The sequence below is a fragment of the Aquarana catesbeiana genome, linkage group LG06 (assembly GCF_042186555.1).
Source record: "Aquarana catesbeiana isolate 2022-GZ linkage group LG06, ASM4218655v1, whole genome shotgun sequence".
Lineage (NCBI taxonomy): Eukaryota > Metazoa > Chordata > Amphibia > Anura > Ranidae > Aquarana > Aquarana catesbeiana.
The window spans coordinates 62,337,120-62,352,339 of NC_133329.1; the positions used below are offsets into that span (position 1 = coordinate 62,337,120).

At 42.8% G+C, this 15,220-nt stretch overlaps 1 protein-coding gene across 2 annotated transcripts in view; it reads left to right on the plus strand.

The window, feature by feature from the left end:
- The window catches only part of LOC141148553 (uncharacterized), a 107,684-nt gene that overhangs the window by 81,531 nt on the left and 10,933 nt on the right, over window positions 1-15,220 (plus strand). For both annotated transcript variants that reach the window (XM_073636102.1, XM_073636101.1), the window contains 2 exons: window positions 5,954-6,274; window positions 9,137-9,229. In XM_073636102.1, coding sequence (XP_073492203.1) covers window positions 5,954-6,274; window positions 9,137-9,229 — 414 coding nt within the window. The remainder of the gene's footprint in view (window positions 1-5,953; window positions 6,275-9,136; window positions 9,230-15,220) is intronic.

Below are 15,220 nucleotides of genomic sequence, written 5' to 3' on the forward strand. Positions count from 1 at the left end.
AAGTAAAATGCTCTGTCTTCGCAGGGAGAGCACACAACATCACAAGAGTGAAAGACATTCAAAATCAAAATAATTAAAATTAATTGTTGATGGAAACATCCAAAGTATTCAATAGTGAAAAAAATAGTGTCAACAATACAAGTGGGGAGATATAACTCCCTAGTGAACAATATAAACATAAAACTAGTCCATATGATGTATAATGTGGTTGACCCAGATAAAGTCCCAGGCGGGTGGCATCACAGAAACAAATCCAAATCTGAGTATCTGTTAAAATTAGCAGAATCGATTCCAGTATTACAAAGTAGATAAAAAAATTTTTTTGTTTAGTAAGCGTGGTAAAAGTGGCTGGGTAAAGCACTGTTTCTTTGCTGTACCCAGCCACTTTTACCACGCTTACTAAACAAAAAAATTTTTTTATCTACTTTGTAATACTGGAATCGATTCTGCTAATTTTAACCTTTATGGATTGTTCTATGATCTTGAGTGATCTAATAAATGCTATTTGAAAAATAGTTTTTTGGATTTACACCATGTGGAGGCTCCTTGTTTTTTCTTCATACATGGTCCATGCATGCTGATAAAGACGGTGATTGTGCAGACCTTCTTGGGGATTCCTGGCCCCCCATCTGAGGAGGAACCCTTCCGGTGTATATGCCATTCCGACACTGTCATCCATCTTAAGACAGTACAAGCCTAATTGACTCACCGCCAACAGCCTGTGAGTCCACCAAAGTCGGTAAGAGTATTCCATCCCTTACTCAGATTTGGATTTGTTTCTGTGATGCCACCCGCCTGGGACTTTATCTGGGTCAACCACATTATACATCATATGGACTAGTTTTATGTTTATATTGTTCACTAGGGAGTTATATCTCCCCACTTGTATTGTTGACACTATTTTTTTCACTATTGAATACTTTGGATGTTTCCATCAACAATTAATTTGAATTATTTTGATTTTGAATGTCTTTCACTCTTGTGATGTTGTGTGCTCTCCCTGCGAAGACAGAGCATTTTACTTGCATACAGGTGTGCTGACATTGGACGTCACACCTATATTCACTACACTTTTGAGTTTACATATCTTTTATGTTTGAGATTAGATGAGGTCACTTGCTCTTTCAAAACGTAAATAGACTTCTCTCTGTCCTATACCTTTACACTTGCTTTCTCATCATAGCGCTACACTTTTTAAATTAATTAATGTGCACAAATTTAGTCGGTTTGTAGTGTTGGCTGCTGTTCTGACTTGTTGGATTGGCGCAGTATTTTTCATATCCATTTGCATACTGCGAAAGCAACCCAAGAGTTTTTTAAGGGAAAGAAGTGGAATGTTATGCAATGGCCAAGTCAATCACCTGACCTGAATCCGATTGAGCATGCATTTCACTTGCTGAAGACAAAACTGAAGGGAAAATGCCCCAAGAACAAACAGGAACAGAAGACAGTTGCAGTAGAGGCCTGGCAGAGCATCACCAGGGATGAAACCCAGCGTCTGGTGATGTCTATGCGTTCCAGACTTCAGGCTGTAATTGACTGCAAAGGATTTGCAACCAAGTATTAAAAAGTGAAAGTTTGATGGATGATTGTTAATCTGTCCCATTACTTTTGGTCCTTTAAAAAGTGAGAGGCACATATACAAACTGTTGTAATTCCTACACCGTTCACCTGATTTGGATGTATATACCCTCAAATTAAATCTGAAAGTCTGCAGTTAAAGCACATCTTGTTTGTTTCATTTCAAATCCATTGTGGTGGTGTATAGAGCCAAAAAGATTAGAATTATGTTGATGTCCCAATATTTATGGACCTGACTGTATAGATATAGATATATAGATGCTGCATTATTGTGACACTAAAAACCTTTCTATATGAACATTATATGTTCTTAATTGTAATTCTTTATAGTGTGGTATCTTATACTTATAAAGATTTGTGATTTACACAAGGGTGAGTAAATATTAGGGGTAGCACTGTGAGCCTTTATAGCACAGTGATTATTGCTAGTGGCTCTAGCCGCTGGCAATAATCACATGCTAAAAATCCAACATGTTGGTTGTACCAAAGTCGATCGATGGATCAACTTGGGTACAATCACCCTGCCCATAGATGGATCGAATCTCGACCGGTCTCTGCTGAACAAGCTGAGATTCGAACCTTCTATGGCCGACTTAAGACACAGGCTGGAGGGGCGTAACACAGCCTGTGACTGGCAGAAATCCTCCCACGCAATGTTATTTCCAAAAAATAATAAAGATTTAATTTACAAATATATATTTGTATGACAATTTGAAACAGTTTATTGATATTATTTATGTATTTTTATGCTGTATCGCAAAGGCTGTTTTTTTTTATTGTGAACATGTGACCAGCAGCAGAGGACTAGAAGCTCCTTCTGCCATTGTTTCCTTGCAGACAGGCTGGGAGAGAGCTTGGTCATGTGACAGCTATATATATATCAATTAGGAAAGAAGATACTAAACATCTCAGTGCCGTCATCCATATACAGAAACAGAAGGGATAATGTAAATTAAACAGTTTGTGTTTAGTATCACTTTAAGTAGGAGGCTTTGTAAAACGGTATCATCTTATTGACCAAACCCTTCCAAAAGGCTAGGGTTGGCACAGCTGATTTCTTCCAGTAAAGAAGTAAGGCTTTATGAACATAAAACAGAAGAATACAGGAAAGGGTTGCCAGTTTCTAGTGGGAGATACCCCTCCAAGCCTATTGCAAAGCTCCCAAATGTCCCCAACTTTCCCTCAATCTGAACAAATTCCCTCTGGTCCTCCTTCCTCCTCATTTGTCCCTCATTTTGGTCTGATCTACTGTATCTAGTTTTATATAAAATGCACTACTTATCTATCAAAAAGTGTTTCCCTGTTCTAAACCTGGGGACTTCCCCGCAACCCTGGGCTGTGGTTGTGGAGGTCTGGGGGGGGGGGGCTTATTGAAATCTGGAAGCCCCCAGATCCAGCCCCCATGTGAATGAGTACCCCTACTCATTAACCAAAAAAAAAATGTCAAAAAGAAATAAAAACACACACACACACACATAGTTTTTGACAATTACTTTATTAAAAAAATAAAAATAAAATGTCCCCTTGAAGTAGATCTAACTTTAATCACAACACCCGCCGCACTACTGGACCCAAAAAGGAACAAGAAAAGAAAAGCCCTCCGGCTCCGATGAAGGTTCCTGCTGACTGCCTCGTCCTCGCTCTGACAATTTTTAAATCGCTAAGGGGAGCAGTCACCCAGTCACTCGGTGTTCCCGCCCCCATGTGTTCCCGCCCCAACGGGCTCACTCGTCCCTTTCCTGACCTGCCGGGTTAAATGCTCGGATAAAAATCTGGTACGGTTTTTGGGGGGGACCCCACGCTGTTTTAAAAAAAAAAAAATTTTTATTGTCGGCACGTTTTCTGTAAACTCAGCTGTCAGTGTTGAACCAGCTGACAGCTGATGAGTCCTCTGTTGTTAAGGACACAGTGGCCGCCTTCCTGGACTGCTTCTTAGTAACCAGCTCAATGCGATAAATTAGCACATGAAAATACGCGTTAATTACCGCATTATCAAAACTTTACCGCAGTAGTTATTTACAATTTTTAGTGAATTGAGCTTTCAAGACTGATTTAACCACTTGCCGCCCGCCATATAGCAGAATGACGGCGGCAAAGTGGTTTCAATATCCTGACTGGACGTGGGGGGGGCGTGCATCGCGGTGATCGTTGTTGCGGGTGTCAGTCTGACACCCCGCAGGACCGATCTAGGTAAAGAGTCTCTGATGGAGACTCTTTACCACGTGATCAGCCGTGACCAATCACGGCTGATCATGATGTAAATAGGAAGAGCCGGTGATCGGCTTTTCCTTCCTCACTCGCGTCTGACAGACGTGAGTAGAGGAGAGCCGATCGGCTGCTCTCCTGACAGGGGGGGTCTGTGCTGATTGTTTATCAGCACAGCCCCCCCTCGGATCCTACCCAGGACCATCAGGGAAGCCGCCCAGGGCCACCAGGAAAACCAGCCACACTGGACCACCAGGTATGCCCCCTAGACCCCCAGGGAAATACTAACCAGTGCAAAGGCAGCTGCCAATCAATGCCTAGGCAGCTGCCAATCAGTGCCCACTCCAATGCCTACCACTGCCAGTGCCACCAGGGATGCCTATCAGTGCCGCGTATCAGTGCCCATCAGTGCCACGTATCCGTGCCCAGCAGTGCCGCCTATTAGTGCCCATCAGTGCCACCCATAAGAACCCATCTTTGCAGCCTTTCAGTGCCCATCAGTGTCGCCCATCAGTGCCACCCAGTGCCACCCATGAGTGGCCATCAGTGCCGCCTATCAATGCCCACCAGTGCTGCATATCAGTGCCACCCATCAGTGCTGCCTACCAGTGCCCATCAGTGCCACATATCAGTGCCCATCAATGCCCGCTTATTGGTGCCGCCTTATCAGTGCCTGTCAGTGCCGCCTTATCAGTGCCCATCAGTGAAAGAGAAAATTTACTTATTTACAAAATTTTTAAACAGAAACAAAAGCAAAACTTTTATTTTTTTCAAAATTTTCAGTCTTTTTTTATTTGTTTAGCAAAAAATAAAAACCGCAGAGGTGATCGAATACCACCAAAAGAAAGCTCTATTTGTGGGAACAAAATGATAAAAATTTAGTTTGGGTACAGTGTAGCATGACCGCGCAATTGTCATTCAAACTGCGACAGTGCTGAAAGCTGAAAATTGGTCTGGACAGGAAGGTGTCTAAGTGCCTGGTATTGAAGTGGTTAATGTAAGAGCTATTTTACCTTATTTTATTTGCCGTTATTTAACTCTTAGGCCTCATGTACACTGCTGCTGGTAAACGGACGTTTAGGAGCAGTTGGGCATTTTTTTCAGCTTCCCCTGAACTCTTCTCTATGCTATCTTATCAGTACATGTACACAAGGTTGTCTACAGTCGTTTCTAGGCAGTTGAGTTTAGAAGCTGTTTTTGGAACGCAAAAAGATGGGTTCAGCCGGATGTTCCGAGGCATTTGAAACGCCAAATGCATGTAACAGCTTGTAAACGCTGCTAAACGCCATAACTCGCATTTAGCAGCATTTCGTTTACAGATTTTTTTCATTTTAACATAACAAAAAAAACCAAATGCTTCTAGATGCAAACGCGGCTAAACGTGACATGTAAACACAGCTAAATGGCCGTTTTTAGACGCCGGTTTCTAGCTGTCATTTTAAATCGTTCAGGAGAGGTTAAACAATGTCCTGTGTACATGAAGCCTTAGAGAATTGACCCCTAAGTTGATAAATTCCTGCATATTTGTGTTTTATGTTCGGCAACACTGGAGCTCCAAACACAACCCCTTCCCACTCTGTGTCCGGTTAGTAAATGGCTAAAGATTGAGTCCCAGCATTCCATGCTTCTGCGCACTTCCACCCACTATCTGTCCACTGAACCATACAACCTGCTTTTAAATTGTTTGAATTCTATCAATAGGCAAGCGGGTGGGCAGGATCAGTAGGTGGAAACAGACAGAAGCATGGAATGCTGGGAATCGTAGGAGCAACACTAGTTTCTTCTTTACGTACCTGTTCTACTGAGGAGGCCTTGATTGCCACTTAGGTATAATGTAATTGGAGAGCGTCACTACTGGACATGGTGGGCAGGACCAGTGGATGGAGTATGTAGAAGCATGGAATATGAAATATAACACTTGATCTTCTTACGTACTTCTCCTAAGGGAGCCTGGGTGGCCACTTCATTATGAGGCAAAAGGCCACTAATCTTGATGGGTTTTACCAGAGGTAATGTAGGCACACAATGGCTAAATCACACTTTGTGATGTGAAAAAAAATATAGATTTTTTTTTTTGCTAGGGGTTATGGTAATTAGAGCATTAGAATTGGAATTGGTTATCTCTAATGTAAAAAAAAAAAAATGTAAATTTATATTTTGCATTTAGGAATCCCTACTGTGAGAAAACAGGATGGCAGATATTTAATAGCAGAGATTTCACATTTCTACCCAGAGAAGATTACGGTAACATGGAGTCGAACCAAACGGAAGTCTGGGCTAGAAAACAAGTTTGTGCCGTGTGATGAAAAGAAATATACTGTATCTGAGCTGAGACATGAGAGTGATGGTACCTTCTCTTTAACTAGCTCAGTCAAAAAGCAAGATAAACTCACAGTAGACAAGAAGACGTATAACGAAAATAAACTGTATAAACTCACAGTCACTCATGAGTCAATGAAATCACCAATTGAGAAAACCTATAGAAAAGGTAAAGAAACCCTTGCTGTTTTATTTTATTTTTTCCTACATGAGAACTTTTTCTAAAGGGTCTATGTGTAAAAACATCACTGTACAAATGTGACAAACATTCACACAACCCCAGTGAAACTTGCCATGTTTTGTGTCATATAATTATTTTTTTGTATTTTTACTGGTTGAGGTATTTAAAAAAAAAATACTGCATTATGGCCACTCGATGGTGCTTACGATCATAGGAGGTAACTACACTATATTGTCAAAAGTATTGGGACACCTGTTTTTACACGCACATAAAGTTTAATGGCATCCCAGTCTTATAGGGCGTACACACGATCGGACTTTGTTCGGACATTCCGACAACAAAATCCTAGGATCTTTTCCGACGGATGTTGGCTCAAACTTGTCTTGCATACACACGGTCACACAAAGTTGTCGGAAAATCCGATCATTCTGAACGCGGTGACGTAAAACACGTACGTCGGGACTATAAACGGGGCAGTGGCCAATAGCTTTCATCTCTTTATTTATTCTGAGCATGCGTGGCACTTTGTCCGTCGGCTTTGTGTACACACGATCGGAATTTCCGACAACGGATTTTGTTGTCGGAAAATTTTATCTCCTGCTCTCCAACTTTGTGTGTCGGAAAATCCAATGGAAAATGTCCGATGGAGCCCACACACGGTCGGAATTTCCGACAACACACTCCGATCGGACATTTTCCATCGGAAAATCCCACCGTGTGTACGCCCTATTAGTCTGTAGGGTTCAATATTGAGTTGGCCTACCCTTTGCAGCTATAACAGCTTCAACTCTTCTGGGAAGGCTGTCCACAAGGTTTAGGAGTGTGTCTATGGGAAGGTTTGATCATTCTTCCAGAAGCACATTTGTGAGGTCAGGCAGTGATTTTGGACGAGAAGGCCTGGCTCACAGTCTACATTCTAATTCATCCCAAAGGTGCTCTATCGGTTTGAGGTCAGGCTAGTCAAGTTCCTCCACCCCAAACTCGCTCATTCATGTTTTTATGGACCTTGCTTTGTACACTGGTCCAATCATTTGGTGGAGGGAGGATTATGGCACACAGTTGCTTTTTCAGGGGTTGGGCTTGGCCCCTTAGTTCCAGTGAAGGGAACTCTTAAGGCGTCAGCATATTCATGCTCCCTACTTAGTGGGAACAATTTGGGGATGGCCCCTTCCTGTTCCAACATGACTGAGTACCAGTGCACAAAGCAAGGTCTGTGGGGGATGTGATGTTAAGGAGGGGGCAGAGTACACTGCTGTCAGTAGGGGTGATGTGAAGGGGGGTTAAAGTAGGACACCGCTGGGGGCGATGTAAGGGTGGTAATGTGAAGGTAGGCAGAGGACACTTCTGTGAATGGAGGGGGGCAGAGGTCACAGCTGTGGGGGGGAGATGACGTGAGGGGGGGCAGAGGACACTGTTGGGGGGCGATATAGGGGTGTTGATTTGAAGGGGGCAGAGGACAATGCTGTGAATGAAGGAGGGTGTGATGTGAAGGGAGGCAGAGAACACTGCTTTGAAGAGAAATGAAAGAATAGGATTGCGATAAAGGAGGAGAGAGGCTGTGATGTGAACGATCAGACTCATAGCACAAAAATGCATTTCAGAAAATTTAACTGATTGGGCCTCCATGATTTTTAATTCATTACCTCTGATCGAGAATTTGCGTAATTTTAATAAATTATTCTGGCTACATTAGATATACAGTGCCTTGAAAAGTTCCACATTTTGTCATGTTACAACCAAAAATGTAAATGTATTTTATTTGGATTTTATGTGATAGACCAACACAAAGTGGCTCATAATTGTGAAGTGGAAGGAAAATGATAAATGGTTTTCAGAATTTTTTACAAATAAATATGTGAAAAGTGTGGGGTACATTTGTATTCAGCCCCCCTGAGTCAATACTTTGTAGAACCGCCTTTCACTGCAATTACAGCTGCAAGTCTTTTTGGGGATGTCTCTACCAGCTTTGCACATCTAGAGAGGGAAATTTTCGCCAGAGAGTGACTTCTTTGCAAAATAGCTCAAGCTCTGTCAGATTGGATGGAGAGTGTCTGTGAACAGCAATTTTCAAGTCTTGCCACAGATTCTCAATTAGATTTAGGTCTGGACTGTGACTGGGCCATTCTAACACATAAAAATATACTTTGATCTAAACCATTCCATTGTAGCTCTGGCTGTATGTTTAGGGTCGTTGTCCTGCTGGAAGGTGAACCTCCACCCCAGTCTCAAGTCTTTTGCAGACTCTAACAGGTTTTCTTCTAAGATTGCCCTGTATTTGGCTCCATCCATCTTCCCATTAACTCTGACCAGCTTTGCATTCCCTGCTGAAGAAAAGCATCCCCACAACATGATGGAAAATGGGGGAGGTAGCTCTCAGTCAGACTTTTATAGAGCTAAACGGGTCCTGTGGGTGGATAAAGGGGCGGAGCTATATCATATGCATGCTGTCATGTTGGCGTCAGGAAAGCAAGTTTAGGATACTTAAAGAAACCAATTTAATAAATTAGATTTTCATGGTTACACTTTAAACTGACCATACCCTAGTAGAATTTTTTTCGAAATTTTCCACATTAAGTACATTTGTTCACATACATTTTAAATGAGTGGTTCTCAACCCTGTCCTCAACGTACTCCCAACAGGCCATGTTTTGGGAATTTCTCTTTGATAAAATGGCTGTCCAAAATACAAATCCATTGACTGATTTAAAGCACCTGTGCAAGATAAAGGAAAACCTGCAAACATGGCCTGTTGGGGGTAATTGAGGACAGGGTTGAGAACCACTGCTTTAAATCATAGACTTTTGAAATGTCACACACACTGTACAATTAATAATATAATTTCTTTTGTAGGTACAACAGATACATTTGAGGAAGTCACAGAAAAACATGAGGAAACTGCCCGGGGAGAAATGCCTGACTCTGATGTAGCAGCTCAGGGTGGAGGTAAGTTGGAAAGTTTTATTGAATTCACCCAATGGTTTTAGTTGAGGTCCTATTTTTGACCAGTTTAGTATTTTTAAGTGCATCTTCAACTCCAATTTCCCCAAGGCTGAGCAGCACCAGAAATATATGTATTAAAGTGTGTTGCTCTTACATGCATTTAAATGGTATCTAATTCCAAGGACAAAAATGTAGTATATTACCCATCATTAGATGTGTTGTGTGTATTTTTCTTCTTTTTTCGGGCTAAGAACATTTTTGGCAAAGTAAAGGTTCTGCTTCCAGTATGTGGTTACAGATGAACCAACCACAGGTTATGGACCCACTGGGATACTCACTTCTGAATGATATTCATTGTTTAAAAGAGAGGGCCCCACACCACCACTTGTTTTTTTTTCAAAAAGTGGTAGGCATTGGAGTGGGCACTGATTGGCAGCTGCCTGGGCACAGATTGGTATTTCCCTTGGGGGTCTAGGGGGCATACCTGGTGGTCTAGTGTGAATGGCCATCCTGGTGGTCCTGGGTGGCTTCCCTGGTGGTCCTGGGTAGGATCCGAGGGGGGGCTGTGCTAATAAACAATCAGCACAGACCCCCCCCCCTGTCAGGAGAGCAGCCGATCGGCTCTTCTCTACTTGCGTCTGTCAGATGTGAGTGAGGAAAAGCCGATCACCGGCTCTTCCTATTTACATGGTGATTAGCCGTGATTGGACACGGCTGATCACGTGGTAAAGAGTCTCCGTCAGAGAATCTTTACCTAGATCGGAGTTGTGGTGTGTCAGACTGACACACCGCAACAACAATCGCTGTGATGCGCACCCCCCGGGGTGCGCAGCGGCTTAATATCCTGAGGACGTCATATGACGCCCAGTCAGGATATTGAAACCACTTTGCCACCATCATTTTGCTATATGGAGGGCGGCAAGTGGTTCATTTTGTTTATTTTTTTTCAAATGGATTTAAAATTTGAATTTGAATTAAGGTGAAAAACATTTTTTAATGAAGCAGCGCCCCCGAGCCCCCCCCCTTATACTTACCTAAAACCCCAAAATTTGCACGACGGGAACGAGCACACCAGCTCCGGCCGGTGTCTCGTGTCCTGATTGGATAGATTGATAGCAGCGCAGCCATTGGTTCCCGCTGCTGTCAATCAAATCCAATGACACGGGCACCGGGGCCGAGTCATACTCCGAGTTTGGGCACAGAGTTCGGGGCGGGGCACTCTGTGACTCAGCTGATCACAGAACAGGGTAAAGGGCCAATGACAGTTGATCACGGAAGTAAACAGAAGCCGGTTAATGGCTTTTTTTTCTCCTCACTATCAGCGTGAGGAGAGAAGCAGAAAGCCGGTAATCGGCTTCTGTTACAGGGACATCAGTCCCTGCCTCGGTGCCTGCCAGTGCTACTAATCAGTGCCTATCAGTGCTCACCAGTGCTGCCAATCAGTGTCCATCAGTGCCTCACCATCAGTGCCACCTGTCAATGCTGCCTATGAATGCCACCTATTAGTGCCCATCAGTGCCACCTATCAGTGCCACCTATTTGTGCTCAGTGCCACCTATCAGTGATGCCTATAAGTGACACCTATCAGTGCCCATCAGTGCCGCCTATCAGTGCCACCTCTCAGTGCCACCTATTAGTGCCCATCAGTGCCCATTAGTGCCACCTATCAGTGCCACCTTTCAATGCCACCTATTAGTGCCCATCAGTGCCACCTATCAGTGCCCATCAGTGCCGACCTATCAGTGCCACCTCTCAGTGCCACCTATTAGTGCCCATCAGTGCCACCTATCAGTGCCCATCAGTGCCGCCTATCAGTGCCACCTCTCAGTGCCACCTAGTAGTGCCCATCAGTGCCACCTATCAGTGCCCATCAGTGCCACCCCTCCATGCCCATCAGTGCCTATCAGTGGCACCTATCAGTGCCACCTCTCAGTGCCCATCAGTGCTGCCTATCAGTGCCACCTCTCAGTGCCACCTATTAGTGCCCATCAGTGCCACCTGTTAGTGCCTATCCGTGCCACCTATCATTGCAGCCTCATCAGTAGCTCCTCATCAGTGCCCCCCAGTGCCGCCTCATCAGCGCACATCAGTGAAGGAGAAAAATTACCTGTTTGCAAAATTTTATAACAAACTATGAAAAAAACATTATTTTTTCACAATTTTTGATATTTTTTGGTGTTTTTAGCAAAAAAAAAAAACCAACAGTGATTACATACCAACAAAAGAAAGCTCTTTTTGTGTGGAAAAAAGAGCAAAACATTTTGTTTGTGTAGAGCGTTGCATGACCGCACAATTATCATTCAAAGTGTGACAGCGCTGAAAGCTGAAAATTGGCCTGGGCAGGAAGGGGGTATAAGTGCCCGGTAAGCAAGTGGCTAAAATAAAAAACAGCGCGGGGTCCCCCCCAATTCATACCAGGTCCCACCCACAAAAAACCCGTTCCTTGCCTCATGGCGTCTGGCACGTCCAGTTCCCACCAATGGTAAATAAAAAAGGGGGTGTTTATTTTATTTATTTTTTATTTTGGTGTGGCATTCCCCTCAAAATTCATATCAGAGCTGAAGGGCCATTTTAAAAAAGTTGTTTAATGGCGGTAATTGTTTTGTTTACATTTTGCTGACAGCAATAATCCCTCTAACAGCAGATGTGTCATAGTTATTAGGGATGCAGTGACCGGCTTGCCACCCCATCCTTAACAACCAGCTATTATCAAATTAATTTGAATTATTTGTTTCCTTTGGATGCTTCGAACATCTGAATGAAACAAATGAATTTCGTTATTTCATTAATATTCATTTTGGATTTGTTGAAATTCGTTACTGTCACATGTCCAAATAACAAATATTTCGGCTGAATTTTGATCAGGAATGAAACAGACCGCACATGTCTATTTCTGTCTGCTTCTTCGTTCCTCTGCTATCAGCATTATTCACTTCTGAAAAGTTTTCCTGACACCAAGAGAAAAATGGTGACAGGGGAGGGAGCTCCAGCTGATTGACGGCCTCTGCTCTGTTCCTGTGAGCTGCCCCTTTCCTCCAAACATCTCTCAGAGCTCTCCTCACTGAGCTCTGCAAAGTGTAACTTCAGTCCTCCGCCCCCTTTTTTCTGACAGTTCAGACATGCTGTACAAATTCAGCACTTTGAATGGATGTAGAGAGGAGAAGGCTGCAGATAAACAGGTACAACTTACGTAGGAGGATTTGTTTCATCTCTGTATCACCTGAGGATAGTCACTTCACTGGGCATATGGAAGAGTTTATAACCACTTTAAGCTTTGACAATAAAATCTGGAAGCTGATTGGTTTCTATGCAGCGTTGTACCGTATTTTACACTCTCAGGTTTTAGTAAATCTCACCAATTCTGTACACTGACAGGTATATTTTTGGTCCATTAATGCCCCATGAATGGGCATGATCAAAGCAACTTGACTAGAGAAGGTGAGAACTTTTATCATGTGTTTATTGCTGTCTGTGTTCCTTCCTCACTTCCTGTCTATTTGATGACTAGGAAGTTTGGAGATGAGAACTCCACAAAAATGGAGAAAGTTCAGGAAATCTTTATTTTGCATGGCCCAAGGTCACATGAAACAGCCAACACGTTTCAGGGGCCAGTACTCCACCTTCATCAGGGCTGAGCGGAGAGTAGGGATCCACTTATTTGTGTTTCTTGTGACTTTGTGTTGCACGGAATAAAGATTTACAAGACTTAAATAATTTCTGTGAGGCTTTCATCCTCTACATTTCATGGACCACTCCAGTGACCCCCAAGGTAGGATAGGAGATATCCAGGGTAGCTACAGGTAAGTTTTATTATAGGTTTACCTGTAGTCAAAAGTGGTCTGTAAGGGTTTACAATCTCTTTAAGTTTCCATAAATATAGAAAGACTAAGATGACCTGCTGTGGTTTTTAATGGCTGTGGTGAAGAGTGGTGGTGGAAATGCCAGTGAGAAGATCTCACCACTGGAGGCCAAGAAATACACTATATTACCAAAAGTATTGTGACGCCTACCTTTACACGCACATGAATTTAATTTATTAAATTTGTGTTTCATTTAATTTCATTTAATGGCATCCCAGTCTTAGTCCATAGGGTTCAATATTGAGTTGGCCTACCCTTTGCATCTTGTTCTGCTAAGCGTCTATCTATTAAAGTTCTTGCAGTACAACCAAGGAAGCTTAGACTTCTGTAGTGTATCAATGGTTTACTAAACAGGAAAGCTGCACATATAACTGTAGGATACACAATACAATTCATAGCTTACAAAATATGCCTACAAATATAAGCATGTACAATATGTACGCATTAAGTAAACTAAACAGTTACTTGGGGGTCAAGATGTAATGTCCTTCATGGTTCCATGCTCAGTCCAACTTAAAATGTCTCCAAAGTTATCCAGCTTCTGACAGCCATGTGTTACTTCATCGTCCTTCCAAACACATCTCTTGTCCGAACACGTTTCTTCCAAAAACTCCCCAATCCCCTCCCACCAACTTCCTGTCTACCTGCTCAATGACCAGACCATTTTTTGCGATTCGGCACTGCATCGCTTTAACTGACAATTGCGCGGTCGTGCGACGCTTTACCCAAACAAAATTGACGTCCTTTTTTCCCCACAAGTAGAGCTTTCTTTTGGTGGTATTTGATCACCTCTGCGTTTTTTTTGTTTTTTTTTGCGATATAAACAATAGAAGAATGACAAAAAAAACCACAATATCTTTTACTTTTTTCTATAATTAATATCCCACTTTAAAAAAAAAAAAAACACACATTTTTTCATCAGTTTAGGCTGATATATATTCTTCTACATATTTTTGGTAAAAAAAATAAATAAATCGCAATAAGCGTATATTGATTGGTTTGCGCAAAAGTTATACAAAATAGGGGATAGATTTATGGCATTTTTATTATTATTATTATTTTTTTACTAGTAATGGTGGCGATCTGCGATTTTTATCGGGACTGCGACATTGTGGTGAACAAATTGGACACCTTTGACACATTTCTGGGACCATTGACAATTATACAGCGATCAGTGCTCTAAAAATGCACTGATTACTGTATAAATGTCACTGGCAGGGAAGGGGTTAACACTAGGGGTCGATCAAGGGGCTAACTGTGTTCCCTCATACCTAGTATGAACACACAATCTGTCTCTACTCCCTTGAAAGAACTGGAATCTATGTGTTGCACACACACAGATTCCAGTTCTCACTCTGTCACGAGCGATCGCGGGGGCCCAGTGGTCATCGAGCCTGCCAGGCACTCGCATCGGCTCCGGGCACACGCTGCAGGCGCATGCTCGCCCTTATTGGCCAAAAGGTGAAGCGATGCAAGGTAACGTTGTTTCGCCCAGCCGTGCCATTCTGCCGCAGTAAAACTGCTGCGGCTGGTCGGCAAGCAGTTAAATATTATATCTAACTCCATATTATTGCAATAAAGTCACTATACAAATGGCCGTAGCAACACACAGTTATAACAGCTTCAACTCTTCTGGGAAGGCTGTCCACAAGGTTTAGGAGTGTGTCTATGGGAATGTTTGACCATTCTTCCAGAAGCGCATTTGTGAGGTCAGGCACTGATGTTGGATGAGAAGGCCTGGCTCACAGTCTCCGCTCTAATTCATCCCAAAGGTGTTCTATCGGGTTGAGGTCAGGACTCTGTGCAGGCCAGTCAAGTTCCTTCACCCCAAACTCACTCATCAATGTCTTTATGGACCTTGCTTTGTGCACTGGTCCAAATCATTTGGAGGAGGGGAGGGGGGATTATAGTGTGAGATTGGGCTTGGCCCCTTAGTTCCAGTGATGGGAACTCTTAAGGTGTCATGTAAGAATAGAGTGAGTGCTGAGCCCAACACAGTGTAAACCCCCAGCCCCGTTGTCCCCTGTGGGGAGCTAGTATACAAGATGGTAAATAGTAGGGGATAGTAAAGTGTAAAAAGTATAAAAAACATTGACTGTAATAAAGTCCATATTGGCTCTGATAATGTCCATAT